Here is a 27,846-nt window from a genome sequence, read left to right on the forward strand (position 1 = left end):
CTCCTGGAAAGAGAAACATCAAGGAGCTGGAGCATGTCCAGGGCAGGGAATGGAGCTGGAGAAGGATCTGGAGCACCAGAAGCTGCTGAGAGAGCTACGGGATGTCATGACCCATTGGTTAGTTCATTTTAAATCCTCATCAGGCTGAACAAAGGTCAGGGAGCACTTGTGCTTTTACTGTATCGTTGCCTCAACTCCAGCAACCAGCCAGCTGAGTCTAGAGTCTGGACTCCAAAGATGTTGACCAACAAGCTCTTGAATATTTACAATGCATTTCTGCAGTAGTGGTGGCTAAAAGCCCTTAATTTTGTGCAGTTCTCTTCAATGAGTTGTCAACTCCCACAACAAACTCCTCAGAGGAGCTCACAAGCCACGGTACCACTACTCAATCTCTCAACCCCCACATCAAACTTCCATACAGAGCAATGGAATGTGAAAACCATGCTTTTCCCAGGCAAAGCAAGGGAGCAACTCCAGAGCACCCTGAAAACTACAGACCTGCCAGTGTCACTTCAGTGCCTGGTAAAGTTATGGAGAAGGTTACTGTGGGAGGTATGGAAAATATACCTGAAGGATGACACAGTCATTGGTCACAGCCACCTTCATGAAATGAAAGTCCTGCTTATCAAATCTGATTTCCTTTCATGACAAGGTGACTCACCTGGTTGACCCAGGAAAGCCAGTTGATGGAATCTTTTTGGATTTCAATAAAGTTTTCAATACTGTCTCTCCCAGGATCCTTCTGGAAAAAATATCCAGCAGCCCACAACTGGATAAAAACATCATGGAATGGGTGAGCAACTGGCTGATGGGTCAGGCACAAAGGGTAACAATAACTGAGATAACATCAGACTGGGGACCTGTCACCTTTGCTCCAAGTATGACACAAGAACAGATGAGAGACCAAATTGCAAGAGGAAAAAAAGAAGTTTTTAATACAAAGGATTCTCTGGCTTATATAGACCGATATGATACATTCTACTTGATTGGCTAGCTAATAAAAACATCTTTCTCACACACTGTGCTTGAGAAGAACAGAAAAACAAGGTGGAAAAACACCACCTGCAAATTGTTTTTACTAAGTTATCACATTCCTACAACTCCCTAAAAATTCTCACAAGCCACTGTGAGAAACAATTGCTGTTTCTCTCTGCCTGACCAGGCTGGCATTCACGGGGTCCTGTTACTAGTGGGGTTCTACAGGTTTCCACCCTTAGCTCTGTGCTCTTCAACACCTTCATAAATGACTTGGATGCAGGACTGGAAGGGATACTGAGCAAATTCACAGATTATACAAACCTGGGAAGGAGCTGTTGACTCCCCTGAAGGCAGGGAGGCCCTATAGATAGACCTCAACAACTTGGAGGTGGGCAATCACCAAACGTATGAAGTTAAACAAGGGAAAGTGCTGGATTCTGCACCTGGGATGGGGCAAACCTGGATGTACGGACAGAATGGGGAATGAGAGGCTGGAAAGCAGCGCCTGGAAAGGGACCCAGGAGTCCTGGTCAATGGCCAGCTGGATCTGAGCCAGCAGTGCCCTGGCAGCCAGGAGGGATAGCCCTGTCCTGGGAGGCATCAGGCCCAGCATTGATGGCTGGGCACAGAGGGGATTGTCCTGCTCTGCTCTGGGCTGAGGCATCCTCACCTTGAGTGCTGGGGCAGTTTTGGCCACCACAAGATAAAAAAGACATTAAGCTGTTGGAGAGCATCCAAAGGAGGGAAACAAAGATGGTAAAGAGCTTTGAGGGGAAGACATATGAGGAGCAGGTGAGGGCACCTGCTCTGTTCAGCTGGAGGAGACTGACAGGAGACTAATCACAGTTACAATTTCCATGTGAAGGGAAGAGGCAAGTACTGACCTCTTCTCTGCGGTGACTAGGGACAGGACCAGAGGGAATGGCTGGATCCTGGAGTGTCAGCGGAGGTTTAGATTGCGTATCAGGGAAAGGTCCTTCCCCCAGAGGTGCTGGCACTGCCCAGGCTCCCCAGGGAGTGGGCACAGCCCCGAGGCTGCCAGAGCTCCAGGAGTGTTTGGACAGCGCTCTCAGAGATGCACAGGGTGGGATTGTTGGGGTGTCTGTGCAGGTCGGGGGTTGGACTTTCCTTGTGGGTCCCTTCCAACACAAGATATTCTGTGGTTCTTTGAAATAAAGACAGAAAAGGGTGAGGAAGAGAACAAGAGCAGAGTCCCACTAGTCCTTAGATCCCACCTTGTTCCCGGAGCAGGGCTTGTGAGACAAAGTGAAAGTGAAAGAGAGGAAAAAGAGAACAAGGGAGCCCAATCCACTTCCTTTCATGCTAGCACAGTGCAGCCTCTTATGTAAATTAGATTTTTTTGTTCTGTTTTGTTCACAAATGCACAGCCAACCCTTTGAGTCCTTCTTGAGAGGGGGTATATATATCACAGCCTCACTGTGTCTCCTTTTATGTACACATGTATATCTGTAGCCTGTGCAGCCTCAGATGTCCTTTTCATAGCATCTGTATAATACAAAAATCTATTTACTTAATGTAATCTATAGTACAGATTATATAAAATGTAAGAGCATAATGATAAATTTTCATTATATTTGATTATAAATTTCATTATTTATTACTTTTATTTCAAGTTATTATTTTACCACGATTAATTATTATACAGCTATATCGTTATAGTATTAGATGAGCTATTTTATTATTAATTTTATATATTACATAATATATATTACACATAAAGCTCACTGGCAACACACGTGTGTAATATATTCACCCCACTCTCTCTGACAGACGCCTGCCTCGCATATGTTATTACACAGATTTGCATATGCAAATTGCCCACGTGGACGCTCGCCCGCGCTCAGCGGCGCTGTGCCGTGGCCCGCCCGCGGCTCTCGGCCGCCCGAGCCGTCGATGCCGGTGCCCGTTCGGTACCGGTGCCGGTTCCGCCCGTTTCCGCCCGCACCGGAAGTTCCGGCCCCGCGGTGCCGCTCGTGGCCGCCGGGCGGCGCCGGTTCCCGGAAGCCGCGTCCCGGAAGCGGCGGGGCGGGGCGGGGCGGGGCGGGCGGCGGTGGCGCGCATGCGGAGCCGCGGCGGGGCAGCCCCGCCATGTCGCGGAGCGCCGAGCGGCGGCTGTGAGCGCGGGCGGGCCCGCGGGTCCGGCTCGCAGGGACGCCCCGCCAGGTACGGTCCCGCCCCGCCGGGACCCGCGGGCGGAAACGGGAGAGCGGGGGCGGTGGTGGCTCCTGCGGGACGCGCGGGGGGCGGCCGGGAGGCGTCGTCCTGTTCGTTCCCTTCTCTATTCCTTTATTATCTCTTCCTTTCTCATCTATTTCTTATCCCTTTCTATCCCATCCTTTGCTTGTCCTTTTCCTTCTCCCCTCCCTTTTTCCTCGCCTGTTCCCGCTCCCGTTCCGGCCTGGGGGCGGTCCCGCTCTGTCCCGCGTGCGGTGCCGTCCCCGCCTTGACGCCGCTCGTGTTTTGGTTGTGTTCTGCCGTCGGGGGCTGTTGGTGCTTGTTGTCACTGCGGCCACATCGCGGTGAGGGTGGTGTGTGCTGGAGGTTGCCGGGAAAGGGGGAGAGGAATTAAACCTTTCGCGGAATTATTTCCGTTGGAAAAGCTCTTAAAGATCAGTTGAGTCCAACGATTCCCCCAGCACTGCCGCATTCACCACAAACCCATGTCCGCAGGTGTCTCATTCACTGTTTTAACACTTCCACGGATGGTTACTCCATCACTTCTCCGCCTTGAGAAGCCTTTTGCGATGCTTGGCCACCCTTTCCTTGAAGAAATTTTCCCCAGTATCCAATCTGAACCTTCCCTGGCCATTCCCTCTCCTCCTGTCCCTGTTCCCAGGGAGCAGAGCCCGGCTGTCCCCTCCTGTCAGGAGCTGTGCAGAGCCACAGGGTCCCCCTGACCCTCCTTTTCTCCAGGCTGAGCCCTCCCAGCTCCCTCAGCCGCTCCTGGGGCTCCAGTCCCTTCCCAGCTCCGTTCCCTGCCCTGGATGCTCTGGGTTGGTTTCACTGATCAGGTCCCTCAGTGCTGGGCTGTCCTGGCTGGAATGGTGCCGAGGGAATTCTCCAGAATGGTGCTGAGGGAATTCTCCGGGCTGCCCAGCTCTCTGTGCTTTCATTCACGCTGGGGAGCTCAGCAGGCCCAGCGGCTCCAGCCATGGTTTGGCTCCCGATGCCTTTCCTTGTCTCTCAGGAGTTCTCAGGGGGCTTTGTGTATTCAGGGATGAGTTCTGGGTGATTTCTGAATCCCGAGGCTGCCGTGAGATCCACGTTGGGTGTTTGTGATGGTCACAGATTCTACCAGAGGTTTTCTGGCGGAGGAGGATTCAGTCATGGATCAGGAGAGCTGTGGTTGATAGTAGAGCATAGGGTGTATTTCCTGGCAGTTTGCATGTCCACAATTATCTCTACTCCAGGGAATATTACATAGTGGGTGAAAAGAGTTCCCAGAAACAATTACTGTCAAACAGAAAGGGTTTTTTTTCTGCCACTATGGAAAGCTTCTGGTTTAGGATAAAACCTCAGATCATGAGATGGCTTGAACTGAAATTCTGGTCAGAATTCCTCCAAATTCAACATCAATTTCTTTATTTCCTTTAGATGATGATAATGATAATAATGATGATTATTGTATATTATCTAGATTATAGGTTACTATATATTTATTATCATCATTACAATTATTATTTTATTATAGTTTTCAAATAACCCATGGAATGAATGCAGCTGTATCAAATAAATATGTATCAACTACAATCATCAATTAATTTTATTTTGTCCCTGGGTGCACGTTTCCAATTGACAAGAAATAGTTACTTTGCTACTTCCTGGATCCAACTGAACCCATTAAAATAAATTCTTTTGGTTCTCTGGAGTGGCCAATAATCCCTGGTTATTTATTCACATTTGTAGATGAAAGTTGTGCCTAGAAGAACAGTTGGGAGTGAAGGTAGATGGAAAAGTAGCTCATTGTTCCTTCTGACAACTTTGCAGGAAAATTGAGCCAATCTGTGTCTTTGGTCTCGACTGATGTATTTTTTAATGGCACTGTCAGGATTTGTGTGGGAATCATGTGCTGGTGTTTGCATTGGATTTGGTGAATGAATTTATTTGGCAGAAATAAATATTCCTATTTCCTGAAAATATTCCAAGGGTGGTTTTGTTAATGCAAGCATAAAGGACAGAAGGTGAACGTTTGAATACTCAGTATTTTGTGTTTTGTGCTGCTTACTGAGAGTAATGAACAGAGAGAGAAGTTTGGACAGTAAAACTGGTGTGTCTGGTTAAGAAAACAGGAATTCTGGTGAACTGAAGGAAATGTAGATTATTATTTTTATTTTTTCTGTTTTGAAATAAGTAATTAAAGAAATAACTCTCCCAGTTTCTTTCTGTTCTCTCTGCTTTCTTGCCTTCCTTAATGCCACATTCATAGGGAGGTGTTGGTGTTGCCACACACAGACTGTTCTCCAAAAGAAATCTCCTTTTTGGGCAAAAAAAATGTGATCTGGTTAACAGGTCCCTCTGTGAATGTCACAGAATTTTATTTGATTTTTTTTATTGAATTTGATAATTTCTCTGGTGATGTTAAATAAGATTTTTTTCCAGGCCACCTTTTTTTGGTCTTCTGTGAGTTTATTTCCTTCAAGGTTTGTTCATGAATCTGCCTTAGGCCTTTCTAAAGTATCATAACAACACAATTATTTCTGAGTGTTTGTATATGAGACTTGAGGAGATCTATTCTTACGGGGTTGGAAGTGAAGGAGCATGAAGAGGAGAAAGAAAACTCTACCCCAATAACTATGGGAGAAGTCCCCAAGGACAACCTGGTATGATACAGATTTCTTTTTTTTTTTTTTTTTTTCCCGCTAGGAAAAGAAATTAGCCTGTTCTTTAACCAAATTATTCTGACACCCTAAAAAGGGAATACTGAGGGAGTTTTTTTCATTCTACTTAAGACATTCTTAAAGATTCATTAATTCAAGGAAGCAGTGACCTTGAAGACTGAAGCAAAACAACTTCTAACTCTCTTCTTCATCACTCAGAAATGTATGGGGACAGTGCTTTTTTTTATTCTGGTAACATGAAACTTCACCTGGGAAAGGCTTTATGATGTGAATTTGTTGCAATGAAGCTTTTTCAACTTAGAGAAGTAAAAAGATTTGCCGTGATTCTTTCTCTCCTCTGTCATTTGAGTAAATATGTGTGCATTCTACTTCTCAATATCTTATTGGACTTCTCTTCTCTCTTGCCTATCCTTTAGCATTTTGTCATTCTCCAAACATGTAAACAGCTGATACTTATTTCAAGTCAAAGAATGCTATTTTGTAAAGAATTATGATTTTGGGGCGTCTTGCTCTTTTTCATGGAGATAAAAAGCTACAGTTGCCATCTGTAATCATTCAAAGCAGAATGATCTGAAATTCAGGGAAATGAGATTTTTTTTACTGGTGATTTTTCTCCCAGTCTACTTTTAAAGTCTCTGTTGCACAGTCAAAACCAGGTTTTAAGTCCATTAGGTGGAGGTGAATGCGGAGGTGAGTTCTGGAAACTGGCAGAAGAACACAGTGATGCAAATATATTATCAGCTCATCTCTCCCTGTTTCTCTTGCTTCCTCTCCCTCTGATCTGCTCCCCCTCCTCTTGCCCAAAAGTTAGAAGTGTCCCCTTGCTTTGACAGGTGGAGGAACATGCCTCTTTGGAGGGTTCTTCTTGGTGCCAGTTTGCAGCCCTAGTTAGTTGGGGGTGTAGGTAAGTGCCTGTTTCTCTGTTCAGCACTTTGTGGGACTTGCTGAAAAAATCCTTCTGAATTTGCCTTTACTTCTTATATGTAGAAGCAAAGTTGAGGCTGTAGATCATGAAGTTATGAAAGAAGTGTTGAGAGATTCAAAGCACAGAACAGACAAAGTGTGGTCCAGGAGCTGCTGCTGTTCCTCATTTGCATTGTCAGTAGTGCTAGAAGGTTTAAAGTTCTCCAAAAGTCTTTTTTCTCTGCTTTAATTATGTTCAAACACACAAATGTTTCTACTTCCTCTTCGTTTAAGCAAAACTGTTTTCTGTTGGATTGTTACCTGTCAGTGGTAGCCCATCTCAAGTCTCATTTCTGATTCCATAGCATCCAATTCCATTGTGCTCCTAAGCCCTTCAATGACAGCTTCCATTAGGAACTGTGTGATATATTGCCCATATTTTAATTTTCAGTACCTTAAAAACAAAAGTACTGCAGAATTTCCTGCCCACTGCACTGATACCTCATGTAAAAATCTCAATTTTCACACATTGTGACCAGAAATGAGGCATTTTACCAAAATACTAGGTATGGGAGTTAATTCCAAGGTCATAGCAAAGAAAGCTCTGCGTCCCTGATGCCTTTGTGTGTTGGGCAGACAGTAGTGGGGTGTTTGTGTCAGTCCCAAGGGGAATGGGACCCTCCAGCAGCAACTGCCCAGCTTTGGGAGTGAAGAGCATTCCTGTGACTTCCTACTTGATGGCAAAAGGCAAAGACTGGCTGACTCTTGAACAGACACAGTGGTGGGGTGCAGGACAGAGCTCTCCCAGGCACTGCTGCAAGCTGAGTCAGAAGCCTGAAAAGACAGAAAAAATGCTGGTTTCAAAACTACCTGACTGAAAACAGAACACAGCACTGATATCATTGGGATGGGACTGGGAACTACGCCCATGTTCGTCTTCCCAAGGCATTTATTGATGTAGGAGGTCGATGGGATGGAGGTGGTGCACTTGGTGACTCCAGGTGGAGTTGGCAGCTCTACCTTTTGATCGCTGTGGATCTGCTGTCAGGAAATAACTTCCAGTAATTTGGTCTCTTTATTCCAGTGAGGGCAGCTCTGTTTGCCCACACGTTCTCTGCAGTGCTTTGGGCAGTAGATTGCTCTGCTCAGAGTCCAGGAGCTGTTTGCAGAAGAGCCTGCTTTGGGCAAACTCCCCTGCAGTAGAAAATTTTCTTTGTCTTGCCATGGACTCAGAAAACCTTGGCATTTGGAACAGTCACAACTAACTTGTGTTTTGACAAGATCTGTCGGTCTCTTAGGGAGTTCTTACCTTTACCTGCAAGAAATCTCCGTTTTCTCTTTCAGATGTCTCTAGTGCTGTTTCCATGTGTTCCTCCTTGGTCTTGAAGCCTTTTCATTCCCAGACTTAGACTTCTGTTCTCAAAAATGTTTACAACCCAGTAGTATTTGAGGGTTTTCCATCTCTTTGAGGGTGAACCACCTCTGTGGTCTGTATCAAGAATGGCCAGGCAGGTGTGAGGGAGGCACAGGAGCCACTTGTTCCACAAGTTAAACGCATTTGCTTCCAAATTCCTTTGTTGTGTCTGAAGTAATTTCTGCTTCCATCTTGCCATGCAACTACTCTGCCTGTATTTTCCTGAAATGTTCCTGAAATTCATAGTTCATAGCACTCAGGAAGGATATAAATGGTAACAGGGAGGTGGGAAAAGGAAAAATATGGTTTCTCTGGGAAATCGGGAGGTAGTGGTTTCATTTTCAAAATGAAAGGCCTCATGAGGGGAAGCAGAGGTAATGTGAGGTATTTCCTGGGCTGTTTTAACTTACTTTTAATCTGAAAAAGATGCCATTTCTTGCTACTCTGGAGTATTGAAGTTGGACACTATTTTTGGACAGTCTGAGGTGGTCTGAAATGGAAACTTGGGTAGGTCAGTAGGAAGCTCCTGAAGATTAACTCAGGCATTTCCAGGAGTTAATCTACTTCAGCCCTGGGTGTAGAGTTCACCGATGCTCGTGAATTAAAGTACCTATGCTTATTCACTTACACTGCCTTTCATTTTTCTCTGTTTTCCCTTTTCTTTGTTAAGCATTGCAGGCTGTATGTACCGAGTCATTCAGACAACGGGACCAGATGGAAAAAACCTTCTGAAATTGCTTCCCATTTCTAAAACTTCTGGAAGCTTTGTGCCAATAGTTCAGTCTCCAGCCATGCCAAATAATTCTAACGCAGATGTTTCTAGCCCAGTCCATCTTAATTTTAAGACACAGATTGGCAATACTGCTGCACCTTCATCTGTTAAGATACCGATTTTTCAGCCTTCTAATCCTGGAGAGATTATTCTCACAAGGACATTAGACAAGCAGGAAAGTGCTAGGGTGGGTTCTGAAAAGGAAAGCTTGATTCCAAGTGCACCTGCCAATGCCCAGAGCAGCTCTGTGCCCATGGATGGAGTGTCCTTGCAGAACGTGGCCATCACAAGCTCCTCTCACCAGAACAGCACAACCTACATGGTGGTGAACACCAAACCCCTCCCAGTGACTGTCAAGTCTCCAGTGCTGCCCTCTGGACACCACCTCCAGATTCCAGCTGATGCAGAAGTGAAATCTGTCCCAGCGTCTCTTTTGCCAACTGCAATACAGCAAAAAATCCTGGCAGCTGCAGCCACCAATGTGTCTGGAGGGGCTGAGAGTACAAAAACACCAACAGTGATTTACGTGTCACCCGTGAACACAGTGAAAACCTCCCAAGTCCTGCCCAAGCGCTTGCAGAGCTTTTGTCCCAAACCTGCCACAGAAGTTTCAAAGACACTGATAGTGACAGCTGCCCAAAAGGGATCTGGTTCTTCTCCCGAACCAGTCACATCCAAGGGGCAGCAGTGCCAGCAGACTCCCTTGAAATGGATTGTGCAAGAAACTGCCTCGCTCTCAGCAGCTTGTCTTATCCCTGTAAAGTCTTCAAATAATGTGGCTTCCAAGATCCTGAAAACTTTGTCAGACACAAAGAATGTAGAAGTTAACCCTGCAAATATTTTGCCACTCTGTTCTAATGGTCCTGGTGGAAGCCAAACCAAAATCACACCTTTAAAAGATAATGCTCTGGTCATGTACAATGGGAAAGTCTATTTATTGACCAAAAGAGGCTCTGATGTTCTGTCAGCCCAGGCTGACAAGCAGACATCTTCCTCTTCTGATGCTTTATTTAAAAAGGAGACACCCAAGCAAATTGATTCTACTGAAGTCAATAAAATAACCAGCAAAGTGGTGAATCTGGTGTTGTCAAAAAGCAAAGGAGTGGTGCTGTCTCAGAAAGACCCAAAACCATGTACAGTTTCCAAAAATTCATCACCAGTTAGCTTAAGAAACGACTTAAAATCCACACCTGCAGCTCTGCTGACACCGAGTGCTAATCAGGAGGATCCCACTGTAATCCAAAAACAGAGTTTGCCCGTCACCAAGAGCATTTCTTGCAGTGAAGTGATCCCAGTTCCAGCAGTAGGGATGCAGGAAAGTGTGTGGCAAACTGGCAAAGACATGAGTCATTCCCCAAGAGCAGCAGGGGCTGTGTTACTTCAGGCTAAGCAGGAATGTGCTGTCAGTGAAGACTGGCCAAAGGTAATAAATCATAAGCATGCTGATCAGTGTCTGGTCAGTAGTTCTGTGGTCCTGGTTTTAGGTGGATAAAATGACTTGTGATGAGTTCACGCATTTTTGTAACCAGGTATCCTGGAAATGCTGTTCTAAGGTTGGTTCTAGTCAGTAAATGGCCTTTTCCCCAATAATTGTGCACTGTGCAAATGAGAAATGCATAGAAAAGAAAGGGGCAGAGGAAAGATGGCTTTTGATTTCTTCCCAAGATAAATGGTAGGCAATAACTGAACGCCAGGGAGGCTGTTCATGGTTTGAGCTCTTAGATGTTGATGCCACATGCTTACAGCACAACCTTAGGGCTGTAGGGGTGGTGTAGGGTAGAGAAGGATGAGTTTGTGGCTTCACAAGAGGAAAATAAGTTGGAAGAGCAGAATTTGTCCTCCAGAGACAGCTCTGGCGCGGCACTGTCAGCTCCTACCTCCCCTTGCTCTGACAGCCATGGCCTGGAGCTGTTTCCTTCCTCCCCTGCCCTGGTGGGGAGGGTCCACCTCCTTCGCTCCTGGGTCCATGCCAGGCAGAAGGAACTCTTGAGATCTTTAATGACTGCATTGACATATTCTTTTAAGGTCATAATGTTGAAAATACATTAAAAGTTGTAAACCTTCAATCTCCTAACTTTCCACACAGGACTGGGGGGGTCATGTTTTTAGTAGCTCCAGAGGCCAGAATGAATTTGTCTCCAAAGAAAAAAAAAATCTGAAATCTGTTTGTGTTGTCCAGGAAGAACATAAATGACATCAAAATGTATTTTTGCAAATTTTAGACATTTAATTGTTGAAACAGACTCTAAGACTTAGTTTTTTGATGTTTTGTCACCTGAAAAATGGTTGAAACACCATTTATTTACTTCAGTGCTGTGTGGAGTGGAGTCTCAGCATTTGCATTTGCTTTAGCTTTGGTGAGAAATAGCTCAGCAAATTTGGTGTTCTTGTCCCTAAATTTGCAAAGCCCTGGATTGCAGAGTAAAGACACTACCTGCTCTCCCCTCCTCTTTCTTTGGTACTTTGAAAGGGTAGAACAAGTGATTCTGTTGTTACTTCTTTTATTTCTGTGGTGTCTGGTTGGCCTGTACATTTTCAGGATGTTCCACAATGTACTTGGGGTGTTAAATAACGAGTGTTAAACCTATGATAATTGGCATATAACTTATCAAAATCGCCTTATCCTTGTCAAATGTTACCTGTGTTAAATGTGTCTTCTTGAAGAATGGCAGACAAAATAAATGCTCACCTGTCTTTCTAGTACCTACTTTTTGTATATCAATATATGTTATCTATTTATAGATATATATAGTGAGAGAGTGATTGATGGCTCTTTCACTGTTTCTGTATTTCAGATCAAATGTGTAAAGATGGATTCACCAGGAAAGATTATTCAAATCAAACACCAAGAGCACCGACACTGGAGACAATACTTGGAATTAAGGAAAAAATTTGGTCTCTTTAAGGAGGAGAGAGTTTACCTTACAAGAGTACCATTAAGGGCCTCATGTGAGAATCCAGACGAAAGGGTTTGTTCCAGTGACAGCTTGGAAAAGAAAAATGAGTCTTGCAGTTCATCCTCATTGGATGTGGAAGTAATCAGTCATCATCAAGAATATGTTAAAGAAGAAAAGGTACTTGGGATTTTTCAGTGCTCAACACACTCAGAAGGCAGCATATGTTTAGTCAGTATGGAGCTGGGGGTGTTTGGAGCCTCCCACCTCTAGATTCACCAGGAGAGTCAGGAGTTGTTTGGATCTTTATGGGAATTGTTCCTAGAACTTGTTTGAGATTTCTGTGACTCAAGTACCTTCTAGGAATTTTTATTCTCAATTTTGGGTTCTGCTAGAGGAAACTTGAACAACAAATGCTTTTGAGAAGACTGTCCCTACTACTATGGTGATGGTCCTTGTTGGAATAGGGACCTGATCTTGGGATCCTTATTTATATTTAAGCCTCTGCAGATGGTTATGTTTGTCTAGCAATGCAGTGGGTACAGGCAGAGGAATGGTTTACTTGAAAATAAAAGAATTTACTTCTGGATCTGTGCAATCTTTAGAATTACAAATGTTGTTACAAACTTAGTCATCGGTTGAGTACTTCTGGAAGGAAGAATTTCCATGTTAATGCATGGAAAGGATTTTACCCATCTAAGTATTTCTGTTCAGCTACATTTTCTTCTGTGTGATTGTACAGAACTCAGTCAAAGACTTCCTCAGGTTTACTAATTTTGTGCTAATAATTGAGCAGATCCATGGCTGCTCTTAACATTAACATTAGCATTAACTCATCCCTTAGAAGTGTCCAAGACCAGCTTGGATGGAGCTTGGAGCAACCTGGTCTGATGGAAGGTGTGCTTGCCCATGGCAGGGGGTGGAATGGAATGGGATTTAAGGTCTCGGAACGCAAACCAGGATGTGATTCCACGATTCAATAATAAAACATCTATGAGGAATTTAGTCTTATAATGGACATTACTCCTCAGATTGAGGTTTTGGAAATGTAGACATGAAGAATTCTACGCTGACTTTTCCCATTAAATTAGAAAGTTCTTGTCTTGCAGTAGTGTTAACTTAAACAGCCACAGGAGATGATGGACATGGCCAGGAAAGGCAGACATGCAGCATTGACTAAGGAAGGATTTCAGTGTCTGGAATTGTTAACTGGGAATCTTTGCTAGAAAAACACCAAACACAAAAATATGTTTGTTCTTTTGCTGAAAGAAACTTCTTCCAGGCAGTTCCAACCTTGCAACAAAGAATTTGTAATTTGTGCTCAGAGAACTTGGTGTTATAATGTAACTGATGCTGAGTTTAACGGAAGTGAATTTTGTCTGTTTCTAACTGTGCAGATAATTCTGGATCTGGAAGAGGATTTGATTAGGAAAAGGAAAATAAAATCCTCACCTTTGTCACACAGTGGCAAGAGGAAGAGAACTTCGATCAAATCAGCCACAAGTCCCAGTTTAGAGATCACCAGCTCAAGTTCCAGTGCACTTAACAGAACTGTTTCACCTGCACCAGCCTCACCACAGCCAAGTGTTCCCACTGGCTTTGTTGGAGTGTCCCCAGAGAGGGATTTGGAGCAAGACACATTCCCCCAATACAGTGACACTACGCACCCAGAAATTTCAGTTTTAGTGACTTCTGAAGAGGATACTTCAATTCTGGAAGGTTCTTTCCGAGATGATGCTTTCCCAATGGCTCCCCCAGACTTGGATGAGACAATACGGGATGAAAAAATCAAGCGACTGAAGCAGGCCCTGCGGCAGCAGAACGCAGCGCTGGAGGAAATGCGCCGGGAAATGCATCAGAGCTGAGGCGCCTGCCCTGGGGATCCCAACTTCTTGCATCACCTCTTCAGTGACTTCAAGAGGAAATCCCATGCTTAAATGAGTATTTCTAGTAGATGGAAGAACTAGATGAAGTTTAAGTGTGTGTGTATTTAGAGAAGTGTAGGTTTTTGTTAAATGCCAGAAATAAGGGACTTGGACCATCAAATTCTACTTCTGGGACGTGATGCAAGAGTACAGACAAAGGGCATCTTTACTAGCATATTCCCCATATTTTGAATTGAAGGGGTTCTGTATTAGTCTCAGCAAATAAACTTTCCCCTTTCGAATTCCGCAGCCTGGCTCTTAGAGCTGCAAACCCTAGTTGTAGATACTTTTTTGTTTGTTTTTCTCATGTGCATGAGAACTTTGATGAATGCCTGAGAGCTGTTAATTTTCAGAAGAGGTCAACAGTCGGTGGTTAATAAATGCTATTTAAAGAATCTGGGAATTAGACTTCAGACAGTAACAGTGTAGATGTTTATAGAAAACCTCTTGCAGATGTGAAGACAGAGGCAGGAGGAGCCCTGTGACAGTTGTTTGGATTCATGTCTCTCTCTGTCATTATTGTGAGCCTTTATAAGGCCATGGCCAGCTGTGCAATGTGGACATTTGGTTGTGGGGTTGTTTTGGAAGGCTGGGATGTATTTTTTTTTAACAGAATTCTGTTAATAATAATTTCTTGAAACTAAAAGACTACTTTATCCCTGGATGGTATCTTCAGCAATCCTCAGTGAGTGTCTTTTAATTTGTTGTTGTTTGAACATGTCTCTTGCCACCTTCAGTTACAGTACCTTAGTTTGCCTTGTAGGAGGGGATGTGCCCTCAGACTGTCTGCATCCTAATTTTTGTAGAACTTGCTGTGTATTTCCCCACTGTGCTCTGTTGTATGTGTAGGGACACCTCTCCTTGTCCTATGTTGTCCATATCTTTGATCCTTGCAGGTTCCTTCTGCAGTTTCTCAGTTTCCATTTCACCAATTAATAATTTTTTTTTTTGCCAGCAGAGTTTGTTGTTGTTTTGTTCCTGTCTGTTTATATTTATGTTAAACATCACCAATCCTGGCAGAGCTCCGCTGCAGATTTGTGTTCACGGAAGGCTTTTTTTACTGTCCTTAATTTTGTATTTATTCTTGCGTTGTTTAATTAAATTTTCATCTGCAGGGTTTTCATTTCTTATCCCATGGATGCCCAGTTTATCTATAGGTTTTTGGTGGAGGATGGATGTTTCTTGGAGAGTTTAGTCCCATATTCCTTATTTATTTAAGTTTTCACAGTGGGAAAAAATCCAGTGGATTGGAGAGGTGGGAAAGGTTTTTACAATACAAGAAAAAAGAAGTTCCTGCTCTGAAGAATCACAGAATCAGAGAAGGGTTTGGGGTGTAAGGGATCTTAAAGCTCATCTCATTCTACCCCATGCCATGGGCAGGAACACCTTCCACTATCCCACCTTGCTCTGAGCCCCATCCAGCCTGGCCGGCGACACTTACAGGAATGGGGAGAGCTTAAGCTAGACCAAGGTGATGGACCAGATGCACAGCGGTGGGTGAGGAGGGCAGGTGAATAATGGAAATAAACTCTGCAGTGATTGAGATTACTTGCTAGGAGGGAAGTGTAGTGGAACAAGCAAGTCAGGATGGTAGTATGGTATCCATGGGCTCGCTGTGTATGGAATGGGTGTTTCGGGACAGAATTGGCTTTGGCCAACTCCCAGACACCCAACTGCTCCACTCACTCCCCTCCTGTGGCATGTGGGAAAATGGAAGAATGGAATTGTGGGTGGCGATAAAGGCGTTCAACAGGTCAGGCAAAAGCTGCTTGCACAAAAAGTAAAATCAGGAATTCAGTCACCACGTCCTGTCAGCAGGCAGAAGATTGGCCATTTCTGGGGTCTCGCTGTGCACAGTATTCACCTGGAAGACAAATACATTGACCAGAAATGTCCTTCCATCCTCCTGCTTTTATGAAGCTTTTATTTGCTGAGCATGGTCTTCTGTGGCATGGAATATGCCTTTGATCAGTCTGGGAAGACTGTCCTGGCTGTGTTTCTTCCCGGTTTCTTGTCCATCCCCAAATTCCTGTCCATCCCAAGCCTGCTAGGGGTTGCACAGCAAGAGAAGGAGAAAATCTGGATGTTGTGGGAGCTCTCCTCAAAACATGGGTTTGTGATCAGCAGTCTCCTCAAAATCCCAGGCATGACATGGGGCTACCATGAAGGACATTGACTCCATCCCACCTAAAAGGATGAAATTAAATTCCTCCATCTTGGGAAGGAGATGGAGGCAGCCTTGTGTCATGTGTCTGGTGCTGCAGTCACCTGGTAGATACTCTTCCAACAGGCTTTGCTCACTTACTGTTCTCTAACAAATGTCTTTCCTTTATTTTCCAATTATCTCCAAAAAAATTAATGAAGCAGAGTTCTCTTATCCTCTTGTTTCACTTGAGGATTCCAGCATTGACATTCTACAATGCACCATCTTCTTTCTCCTAGAATCTCTTTTACCCTAACAAAGTAGTCCATTTGCCTGAGTTTTTTGAGAGACAATAAAGTCTGGAGAAGAAGCCTCACTGCAAAATTTTGAAGAAATGTGACCAGGATTTGATGGAAGAAGGTGAATGGGCTATGTCCAGTATAGTGATGGAAAACATCTGGTGCAGTTCAGAAACCAAGTATGGAAGAGAGAGCTCTTCCTTGGAACACCACCAGTGCAAGGTTGCAGGGATCACTGAGAGCCAAGAGAAGCCTCTTGATGTGCCGATGGGGGAAAGTTGTGCCAAGAGGAGCAAAGGGGCTTCTGACAGCCAAGGACCTTGAGGCTGTTGGAGCAGCTCCTCATCCAGACCATCTGCAGCACGAGTTGGATTTTGCTGCCCTGTTCATCCTTGAATTCCTGCGATTTACGAAGTCTGTGACAAGAACAAGAGTTCTGGAAATGGTGGCTATCACCCCAGGAGTGAAGGTGACTGGTGGCCATCCCTGAATGCAGCCCAGGCTGGCAGGAAAGTGTTAGACACCCAGATTGCTGTGCTAAGTACATACAAATCCATGGATTTAGGATATGAATTACAACGTCAAGCAAATTCCTGGCAAGAATCAGTGGGAGACCTTTTAGGAATTTCAGAGTCCAAAGAGCAGAGGTGGCAGTGAGTGCTGGACAGAAGAGATCCGGAAGTGAAGATGGTGCTGGGCAAGTTGCCAACATCAGCCAAACCTGGTGCCTTGCAGTCCCCTGGCCAAAACTGTCCCTGACCCACCACAGCAGCCCCAGAATTTCTGTGTGAGGCACAAACCCTCACAGAGGTCTGTCCTAGACACAGAATCATTGGATCATTTAGATTGGAAAAGGCCCTCAAGATCATCAAGTCCGACCATAAATCTGAGGTAGCCAAGCCCAGCACTGACCCAGACCTGGCCATTGCCAGGTGCAGCCCAGGAAGCCACCTGGGCTTGGCTTTTAGGGGGCTGTACCAAGAACACCCATCAGATGAAGCTCTGGACAGACAATAGCAGTGTCACGTTCGCAACACAGCAGAGCATAATTGATCCAGGAGGTTCTGGAATGCATTGAGGATAAACTCCTCCAAGTGAGAGAGGAGCCAGCAAGGAGAGGAGCTGTGCTGGACCTTTTGCTCACCACCAAGGACGACTTGGTAGGGAATGAGAAGCTCAAGGGCAGCCTGGGTTGAATGAATGGAATGGTGGATTCAGGATCCTCAGGGCAACAAGGAAGGCACAGTGAGCCCTTGGATTCAGGATGTCTCTTCATGTATCTCCTTGGTTGAGTCTCATGGGATAAAGCCCTGGAGGGAAGAAGTCCAGCAGAGCTTGTTCATATTTAAGGATCACCTCCAAGCTCAGGAGTGACGCATCCCAAGCGTGAGGAATTTGGACAAAAACTCCAGGAGGCCTGTGAGGGTGAATAAGAAGCTCCTGGACAAACTCAAGGAGTGTGAAAGCAAAGACAGGCAGCCTAGGAGGAATACAGAGAGATTGTCTGAGCAGCCAGGGATCAGGTTAGGAAACCTGAAACCCTGGTAGAGTTATGTCTGGCCAGGGACATCAAGGACAATAGAAAAGCTTCTATAGATACATTGATAATATAAGGAAGACGGGAAAATGTGAGCCTTCTCCATAAGGAAACAGGACGCCTGCTTACCCAGGACGTTGAGAAGTCTGAGGTTCTCAGTGTTTGTGCCCCAGTCTTCTCTGGGAAGTGACTCAGTCACACCATCAGAGTTGCAGGGGCAAAGGCAGGGACTGGGAGAAGGAAGAACCATCCACACTAGGAGAACCACGGAATTCCAGAATCTTTAAGGTTGGAAAAGCCCTCCAAGCTCATCAAGTCAAACCTGTGTAATTGAGTCCAACCTGTGACTGATAACCACCTTACCACTCAGCCCACAGCACTGAGTGCCACATTCAGGCATTCCTTGGACACCTCCAGGTATGGCAACTGCATCGTCTCCCTGGGAAGACCCTTCAATGTCTGACCACCCCTTCCAGGAAGAAACTACTCCTGATGTCCAACCTGAAATTTTCCTGGTACAACTTGATGCCGTTTCCTCATGTCCTTTCCTTGTTCCCTAGGAGCAGAGCCTGATCTCCCCTGGCTACTCCCTCCTATCAGGGAGTTGTGGAGAGCTAGACGGTCCCCTGAGCCTCCTTTTCTCCAGGCTGGGCCCCCCAGCTCTCTCATCCATTCCTAAGAGGACTTATGCTCCATACTCTTCACCAGCTCTGTTCCTTTCTCTGGGCTTGAGAAGATAAAGAATCTTCTACTGGTTAAATACTTCATTAAAGGAATATTTAAGGAATATGAAGGTGCACAGGTCTGTGGGACCTGATGAGATGCATCTATGGATCCTGAGGGAACTGGCAGAGGAAGTTCCTAAGCCACTCTCCATCACATTTCGGAAGTGGCAGTTCAGTAAAGTTCCCACTGACTGGAAAATGGGAAATTTGACCTCATTTTTCAAAAGAGAAGTAAGGCAGATGCAGTACACTACAGGCCAATCAGCCACACTGGTGTCTGGCAAGATCATGGAGAATATCCTTCTGGAAACTATGCTATGGCACATGGAAAATAAAAGGTGATTGGTGACAACCAACATAGCTTCTCTGAAGGGAATTTGCGCCTGACAAATTTGGTGGCCTTGTATGATAAGGTGACAGTGCTGATAGGCACAGCAGAGCAACTGACATCTTCTACCGGGACTGTGCAAAGCATTTGACACTGTCCTGCAGGACAGCCTTGTCTCAAAACTGGAGAGAAATGGATCTGATGGGTGGAACACTCACTGGATAAGGAATTGGCTGGATGGTGGTGCTCAAAGGGTTGTGGTCTGCAGCTGTAGACAAGTATGTCTGAGTGGAGACCAGTGACAAGTGGTGCCCCAAGGGTCAGTGCTGGGACCAGTGCTGTCTGTCAATGACATGGACAAGTTGGGGCATCCAAAGGGACCTGGATGGGCTGGAGAGGTGGGATCGTGTGAACCTCATGAAGTTCAGCAAGACCAAGGATGAGATCCTGCCCCTGGGTTGGAGTGACCTCCAGCACAACTCTAGGCTGCGGGATGAATGGAGCAGCCCTGAAGAGAAGGACCTGGGGGTGTTGGTGGATGAGAAGCTCAATAGGAGTGACTTCATCAGTGATGAGGGAAAACTGACAAATGTAATTTATCTAGACTTCTGTAATCATTTGACATGGTTCTCCCCTAGTAGCCTTCTCTACATTGGAGGAATGGATTTAACAGGTGGACTGTCAGGTGGGTAAGGAATTGGTTGAATGGTCACATCCAGGCAGTTGTGGTCAATGGCTCAGAGTTCCAGTGGACATTAATGACAGTGGTGTCCCTCACAGATCTGTCCTGGCATCAGTAGTGTCCCTCGGGTCTGTACGGGGACGAGTTTTATGTAATATCTTTATTAATGACAAATGAAGGGATCTAGGGCACCCTGAGCAGGTTTGTAGGTGACACTGAGCTGAGGGGGCAGGGACACCCCTGAGGGAGAGAGTCATTGAGACGGACTTGGACAAGCTCAGAAGTGGCCCATGGGAAACTGAGGAGGTTTAATAAGGACAAGTTCCAGGTGCTGCAGCTGTGTCAGGGTGACCCTGGGATGGATCCAGGCTGAGGGTGAGCAGATGGAGCAGCCCTGGGAGAGTGACCTGGGGGTGTTGGTGGGTGAGACCTGGATATGCCTCAGCCCAGGAACTCCCCAAGCCCTTGGCTGCTCCCCCAGTGTGGGCAGCAAGGGAGGGGGGTTCTGCCCTTCTGCCCCAATCAGGTGAGACACCACCTGCAGAGCTGCCTCCAGTCCTAGGACCCAACAGCAACAGAAGGATGTTGAGCTGCTGGAGCAAGTTCAGAGGAGGCCGTGGAGATGTTCAGAAGGCTGGAGTCCCTCTGCTCTGGAGCCAGGCTGGGGGAGTTGGGAATGCTTAGCCTGGAGAGAGATGCTCCAGGGGAAGAGAAGGTTCCAAGGAGACCTTAGAGCCCCTTCCAATGCCTAAAGGGGCTCTAGGAGAGCTGGAGAGGGACTTTGGACAGGGCATGGAGGGACAGGACAAGGGGGAATGGCTTCCCACTGTCAGAGGGAAGGGTTAGATCAGATATTGAGAATGAATTGTTCCCTGTGAGGGTGGGGAGGCCTTGGCCCAGGCTGCCCAGAGAAGCTGTGGCTGCCCCATGCCTGAAAGTGTCCAAGGCCAGGTTGGATGGGGCTTGGAGCAACTTGGGATAGTGGAAGATGCCCCTGCCCATGACGCAGTGGCGGAATGAGATGATCGTTAATGTCCCTTCCCACCCAAACCATCTTGGGATTCTATTAGTCGAGATCTGAGGACTGTCCACAGAATAAATCCTGGGGCAGAGCTGAACCAGGGCCACCCAAAACAGCCCAGGCCAGGGCTGAATGCTCAAGCTTGGGCTCATGTGGAGCTCATGGGTCATGAGTGCATGAGGAGGTCCCAGGAGGCTGGTCAGGGCAATTCAGGTGTATTAATGGACCCTGTCAGTTTGTTCAGTGCTCGGCTGGTCAGGCATTGGAAGGGGCTGCCCACGGAGCTGGTGGAGGCACCATCCTTGGAGTTGTTTAAAGAGTGTCTGGATCTCTCTGGGTGATGTGATTTAGGTGTTATGGGGTTACAGCGGCAGTATGAGATAGACTTTGATGGATGATCTTGAAGGTCTTTTTCAACTGTGATGATTCTATGGGAGGTGGGACCCAACCCAGACCCTGGATCATGACTCATGTTGGTGGGACTGCAAAGAAAGGGAAAAAGGCAGGGAATCACTGGGGGTGTGTAACTCTGGAGCAGCTGGGAGCAGGGAGCTGCTCCTCACTGCTGCTCATCTGTCTCTTGGCAAAGGGTGAGACAGCAGGAAAAGAATTTTCCTGGCATTGTGGAGGTTGTCAAACAGAGAAGAGTTGGATGCTCTGAGGCTGAATTTCCATGGATCTGTAGCTGAGCAGGAATCCCAGCATGTGGTGCTGGGCTGATAGGAGAGCAGTGAGGGAGGTTTAGGGTGTTTAACTGTAAACCCAGGAATGTACTGGTTTGGGCAGTAAAATCATAATCTTTGAGGTTGAAAAAGCCCTCTGAGATAATGGAGTCAATTTTCCCCAGCACTGCCAAGGCCACTATTAATCATATCCTGTAAGTGCCACATGCACATGGTTTTTTTAAATCCCTCCAGGACTGGTGACTCCACCATTGTCATGGGCAGCTGTGCCAGGGCTCGACAACTCTTCTGGGGAAGAAATTTTTCCTATTGTCCAACCTGAACCTCAGTCTGCCTTCCCTGGCTCATCACAGTGACATCAAGTTACAGAGAAATTTCTGTTCTCTGGGGCAGGAATTGCTTCTGGGAGCAGCAGGTTGGATGTCTGTTGGCAGGCTCAACCTGTCTGTGTTTCCAGGGATCCATGGCTGTTGCAGCGCGTGCTGTGCGGGGCGGCTGCGGCAGGGGCATGACTGTTCCTGCGAGCTCTGCAATTCCCAATTATCGGCAGGGACAGAGCAGGGACAGACAGCAACGACACGGGGCTTGGGGTAGAACAAGATGGATTTATTCCTGGGCTCCCCGACAAGACTGGGGGGGGATGAACAGAAGTTTTTATACAGCAGCTCAGGAGTAGGGGTGTAGGAAAGTGAACCAGTGAGGATATGGTAAGGGAGGAGTGTAAGGTGGGCAAATAGCTTATGAGCCTATCAGGGAAACCGGGGGGCAGGGGAATAATACAAAGTACCAAATGGGGTGCTGAGGGCAACAAGACAGACACAAAACTCTCTGGAGAAAGGGGCAGGGATAGGGAGGATTGACAACTTGGAAGGGAGGAGGTTAGGGAAGGGCTTGGGAAAATTGGCAACTGGGAAAGGGAGGAGAACAGGGGGCAAACATGGCTTCAAAGCAAAACACACCACAACACATGGCGAAAGCATTGAAGGGGAGGTGAGCAAAGCCCTGTGGGCAGGCAGATGCCTTCTAGAGCCTCCTTGAAAGCTACATGAATGCATCAATTGGGATTTTTTCTTCTCCCATCATAATCAGGCAAAGTGCTCTCTCCCTCCTTCTCCACAGGGATCCAATTGCTGTTGGCACCATCTCTTGCTTAAACCATTTGTCTAATGAGCCTTGGGGGAGGCAAAGGATTCTCTCAGCTGAAACTTTGCATTTTCTACATTGGAGCAGTTAATCGGGATCTGGGGTTTACCTATTCCCTGCTTAGGAAGTCTGTAGCCAAGTGTGCAGCTCTCCAGGGTGACTGAGATCCCTAAGGATTCATCAGCAAGTAAAATACAATACTTGAGAAACCTTCCCAGGCCATGGAGCCCAGGGTTCTCTGTGACTCCATGTGAATCACATCCACCTGTCCTCTCACCCCACTGCCCTCAGTAGTATGGCATCTTTTGGCCCCAAATGTTGTTTCTACCCTGTGGATTGTCTGAACTGTGGGTGAACCAGGCTGGAGATGCAGTAGCAGGGATGGATTAATCCCATTTAAATCTGGAAGAAAAAAGCTACTCAGGGAACTGCTGGGGTTTCCAGGAGGCCTCCAGCTTAGACTAATTTCTTTCCAGGTGCTTTGTCTGCTCCTCCAGGAAGGGAAGATGCTAACGTAAGGTATTCTGGTGTGGGAGGAAATGTGCTGGAACTCATGTACAAGCCTTGATCAGTAACTTGGGAAGGGAACTGAGCTATTCCTGCTAAGCAGGGCTCAGAGGCAGCTGTGGAGGTACTTGGTTGGTCTGTGTGCAATCAGATATCCCCTCAATCTGCTGTACTTTGGTAGAATTTGAGATACTTATTTTTAAGGCTTCTGGCTTGGCCTGGGCATGAGTGTGGGAGGTTGTCCCTATGGATTGACCCCAGAAGCAGCTGGTGTGTCTGGCACTTACAGGCTCATGGAACTCAGCCTCTGGAGCACACAGACACTCCACAGGGTTGGGATAAGTGCTGTCAGCACTCTGGGAGCTGCTGGAAGCAGCTGGAGGAAGGAGCAGCTGGCTTAGGTTGGAGCTCTCAGGGAGCACCAGGGATCTCGAGAACATGAGAACAGGGGATGCGCTCTGGGGTGTTTAAGCGACAGCTTTTGGCTCGAGAGGGAACAGGACATGGGCTGCCTTGGCCAACTCTTCCGCCTGTCTAACAGAACTTGGCATGAGAATTCCTGGGTCAACCTGCCTTTCAGCTCCAATAACTGCCAGGGAGAGGGAGGGAAGGAAGGCCAGGCTGGACAGGGCCTGGAACAAGCTGGAAGGCATCCTTGTGCATGGCAAGGGATGGAATGGGATGGATTTAAGGTCCCTTCTGAGCCAAACCCTTCTGGGATTCCATGGCTGTGTGGTTCCTGCTGCTCCCTGTCACTCCTCTGCAGAGCCAGCACAGGGCTGCCCTTCCAGCAGGAGGGAGCTGCTCAGCTGCCTCTTGATCTCCAGAGCAGGCTGTGGTGTGAAGAGGTTTTTCCCTATGGGCGGCTCAAAGGATGGGGTGGCTTTGGGGTCCATCCCAAACTACAGGGCATAGATCAGCCCCCTGGGCCCTAGGGGAGCAGAGGTGAGGCTGGAGGCTCTGCCATCTAAAAGGATTTGGCCTGAGGAGCACTGGAGAGAGGAGGGTGAGGGAGGTCAAACTGAGTGTGGAGGAAGAGATGAGACACAACCGAAGAGACACAACTTATTAATAACCTTCATTTAATCCTTCATAACATTGGAAAATGTAGAAATGTCACAGACTCATTCACAGTACTGGTAACATTTGCAAAGCTGTGCAAAGCCCTTGATGTCAAGTACAAGACAATCACTTCATACTTTTTTTAATATAAATGTTTAGAAATAACAGCTGTTATTGCTAATAAATTCCTGAGTTCTCTCCATCCATCAGATGCTCCCTGCTATGAGCAGTGCCTGCTCCTCTGCCCTGAAGCTCCCTGGGCTCTCATGCAGGGTCTGGCCCTGCAGGCTGACCACGGCTCGCAGGGAGATTTTCTGTGGAGGGAAAGCAAAGGGAGTTCCTGTGAGTGGCTCCTTCACTGCCTTGGCACTGGGAAGTTCCATGGCCAGAGGAAACACCAAAGATTTTTGTGAACACCAACAGATCAGAACCATGAGCCTGGCTCCTAGCTGTGCTCTGGATTGTCATCATTTGCCTTGTCCTGGAGGAAAAGGCCCGTGTGTCTGACAGGTCTGGAAGTGAAGTCAGTCAGGGCCAGTCAAGGCTAGTTAAAGCCAGACTGATGCTGGAGCAGGGACAGACACAGCAGGGACAGACTCTCTGGGGGTCATTTAGAGCTGCTTATGGGTCTCCAGCCCTGGTGACTGATCCATGCCAGGTTAATGGCTGCACTCCATCACCTTAAAGGTCTTCTCCAACCAAAACAATTCCATGATCCCATAAAATCTAAGGATGCCCTGCTGCACCACACTGGGCTATTCAGAAACAGAGAATGCTAACTTCATTTTACCTGGAAGTCACGGATGTAGGTGAGGAAGAAGCTGAGGAAGGAGAATGCCAGAGACCATTCAGAGACGGTGCTGATGATGTGAGGGGTGTAGCCCTATGTTACAGAGGAGAAAAAAAATCTGTGTGAAAACTGCTCTGAAACCTGCAGTGGCACAAGGATGGTTTGTGACTTCTGACATCCCATGTGACATCTTGGTATCCAGAACTATTCCCACTGGAAACCAAAATCCCTTATTGTATCTGGAATCTCCAAGAATGAAGTGCTAAAGAATGAGAATGACCAGGAAAACACTTGCTCTAACTGGGATGATGCCCACTGGGAATTTAATATGCACCTACAAAACCTGAATGCTCAATCTAGAGCTCAACTAACAAAGAGCAGAGAGGTTCAAGGCCCTCCTCAAGATGCAGGAGGAATTAATTTAGAGTTACTCTTGAAGATCCAACAGTTTTGTGCAATCAGAACTTCAGCAAGCGCTGGCACAGGCTGCCCAGAGCAGCTGTGGCTGCCCCATCCCTGAAGTCCAAGGCCAGGTTGGACGGGGCTTGGAGCAGCCTGGGATAGTGGGAGGTGTCCCTGCCCATGACAAGGGGTGGAACTGGATGGGTTTAAGGTCCCTCCCAACCCATCACAGTCTGGGATCCCACAATTCCAAGGAGCTGCTGGCTGGTTTGGCTGGCACAGCTCTCTCCTCTACCATCCCAGTTTGTGTTGTGACCTGCAGGAAGTTCCCACCTGTCCCTCCAAATCCAGCTAGATTTGGTCTCCATTCCCCTCCCCCTCCCATCCCCCCCCCTCCCCAATCACTTACTCTTTCCTGGGGGTCCCAGTGCAGCTTCTGCACCAGGTTCTGTCCATACAATCCACTGTACAACACAACCGAGGACACAAACACTGAGGGAAGAGGTTAAGGAAGATTCAAAGCCAAGAATGAGGAACATGGAACTTGCAGACTGTGTTGAGCTGAGGCTATGAGGTCTCAGCCAGAGGAGCAGTAATGGTGTCATGGACTGTTCACATTGTGCCCTCCAACCCGTAGCTTGTCCCAACCCACTGGTTACTGTCATGTGAAAAGGTTAATTTGAACCTAAACCCATTATTTCTGTTCTCTGTGTGCTCCCTCTTGTTATTCCTCTGATCAAACGCAGTGCTGTCATGGGAGTGTTTAAGCTATGATTAGATGTGCACACTTACTGAGCATTTTAATTTAATTTTATTGGTATTTCCCATCTTAATGAGTCTGGATCTCTTTCTCTGATGGCTTGTCAATGTCTCGACTACCTTGCATTCTTGCTGTGGGCCACAGGTTGGAATTCTGTATCTCCTGCAGCAAAGAGGATTTTTGGCTTTTCTGTTTCCCTCTAAGTCAAGGTTTGAGAAGTGCTTTGGATTTCATGCCATGTGACAATGATCCCCCATTTAATCCAAGACCTAGATCCTTCTGGAGTGTTTGATGTCACTTCTTCAACATCTTACAGAGGGAAGGTACCCAAAAAAGTGCTCCTGCTACACCACAAATGAAACTCAGATAATTGATTTATAGACAACCTGATTTTCATAGGATTAAGGTATTAAATTCTTCAGTAGTTAATGAGAATAAACACAAAGAGCCTCCTGATGTGAAAAATTAATTTTGGTAGTGAACAAGGCTGGACTTCCTAGCACAAACATGGCCTTAAGAACCCAGACTTGCAAAGCTTATTTAAAAATGGATGTGAGTGGTTTAGCAGCTCTGGTTACTGACTGGACCATAGACACCCAATTTTCTGCTTAATTGAACTGGGCAGCTCTAGGAGCTGTTTGTTATCTGCCTGAGTTCCTGCTGCAGTGGGAAGAATTTAATCATTGTGATATAAAAATAACTGGTTCCCATTCCCCCCACTGCCCCCCCCATTACAGTGGGTCATCAGCTGCCTTGCTCTGGGCTGGTAGTTCTGCTGTTACACTCCACCACAGGACCAGAAATATTTTCATAGATTCAGAGAATTATTTAGGTTGGAAAATACCTCTGAGGTTGAGTCCAATTGTTCCCCAAGGCCAAGGCCACCACAAACCCATGTCCCCAAGTGCCACATCCACATGCCTTGTAAACCTCTCTAGGGATGGTGACTCCATCACTGCCCTGGGCAGCTGTGCCAATGCCTGACCAACCTTTCTAGGAGAAATTTTTCTTATATTCAACCTGAACCTCTCTTGACATAGCTTGAGGCTGTTCCCTCTTGTCCTGGCCCTTGCTCCCCAGCAGCAGAGCACAACCCCGTCCAGGCTGCCTCCTACTGTCAGGGAGTTGTGCAGAGCCAGAAGATCTCCTCTGTGCCTCTTCTTCTCCAGGCTGAGCCCCCCAGCTTCTCCCTCAGCTGCTCCTGGTGCTGCAGACCCTTTCCCAGCTCCATTTCCCTTCCCTGGACATGCTCCAGCCCCTCAGTGTCTCTCTTGTCAGGAGGGGCCCAGAGCTGTCCCCAGGACCAGAGCTGCCCCAGCAGTGCCAGCACAGGGAATGGGCACTCCTGTTCCAGAGCTGACACAAAAAACATTTCCTTCTGTCTTCCAGTACCTGTTACACCCATTTAACCCAAGGCCACAGACTTCTCCCATTCCCCATCTTTCCCTTATTACATTATGAGCTGTTAATTTAGAATAATAATTTCCCTTTTCTTCCTCTTTCATTGTTATATATGTACACATCATTACTTCTACAACTTCCCTATAATTTTGGTTAGACTACATTGGCACAAAACCCTCTAAAAATCTGAGGTTTGTGGGCTTTTGGCAACTGTAAGAGGAACATAACTTGCAGCAGATCATACTGTTCATAGAACACATTTAGTTACACACGTTTGGTTCCTCCCTATTCAAAGCTGAAAATCTTGGTTGCTAATACCAAAAATTTCTGATAAATACAAAAATTCTCCAAGTTTCTCAGATGATTTCCTTGCTTGTCTGCCAAGGCCCCTCAGCAGGTGAAGGTCCTTCATGGTGGATAACAAGCCTGTGCCCCACTGTCCCAGCTCCTCTGACTCCTTACAGATTCTATAATCCTGCAGCAGCAGGGATGGGAGCCCAGGGAGATGCTCCAACCTTGGGAAATGGGACATATGGTTTAGTGTTGCTATTGGCTGCCAGCCTGGAAATATGTGGGATTAGTGGGGATTAAATCAGTGGCCGGGATACAACTGCAGAT

General features: G+C 46.7%; 2 protein-coding genes across 10 annotated transcripts in view; one reads left to right on the forward strand and one right to left on the reverse strand.

Annotated features, from left to right (window-relative positions):
* Nucleotides 1-3,013: 3,013 nt before the first annotated feature.
* Nucleotides 3,014-14,414, forward strand: LRIF1 (ligand dependent nuclear receptor interacting factor 1). Of its 3 annotated transcripts, none has more exons than XM_032753120.3 (5): nt 3,049-3,162; nt 6,671-6,741; nt 8,825-10,349; nt 11,722-12,000; nt 13,218-14,414. In XM_032753120.3, the coding sequence occupies exons 3-5, from the start codon at nt 8,838-8,840 to the stop codon at nt 13,683-13,685; spliced, it is 2,259 nt and encodes a 752-aa protein (XP_032609011.3). In that variant the 5' UTR covers nt 3,049-3,162; nt 6,671-6,741; nt 8,825-8,837; the 3' UTR covers nt 13,686-14,414. The 3 variants fall into 3 exon arrangements, with proteins under 3 accessions (XP_030147992.4, XP_032609011.3, XP_032609009.3); XM_032753118.3 differs by lacking the exon at nt 3,049-3,162 and adding an exon at nt 5,663-5,819; XM_030292132.4 differs by lacking the exon at nt 6,671-6,741 and having other exon boundaries at nt 3,014-3,162.
* Nucleotides 9,843-27,846, reverse strand: part of DRAM2 (DNA damage regulated autophagy modulator 2) — a 30,501-nt gene continuing 12,497 nt past the window's right edge. For 6 of the 7 annotated variants that reach the window (XM_072918903.1, XM_072918902.1, XM_030292139.4 and 3 more), the window contains 3 exons: nt 25,477-25,559; nt 24,666-24,758; nt 23,879-24,189 (listed from right to left, as the gene is read on the reverse strand). In XM_072918903.1, coding sequence (XP_072775004.1) covers nt 24,082-24,189; nt 24,666-24,758; nt 25,477-25,559 — 284 coding nt within the window. In that variant the 3' untranslated portion in view covers nt 23,879-24,081. Of the gene's footprint in view, nt 15,610-23,878; nt 24,190-24,665; nt 24,759-25,476; nt 25,560-27,846 lie in introns of those variants that run through there. The other variant, XM_072918901.1, reaches the window with a different exon arrangement.

This window comes from Taeniopygia guttata, chromosome 26, assembly GCF_048771995.1.
Source record: "Taeniopygia guttata chromosome 26, bTaeGut7.mat, whole genome shotgun sequence".
NCBI classification, from domain to species: Eukaryota; Metazoa; Chordata; class Aves; order Passeriformes; family Estrildidae; genus Taeniopygia; species Taeniopygia guttata.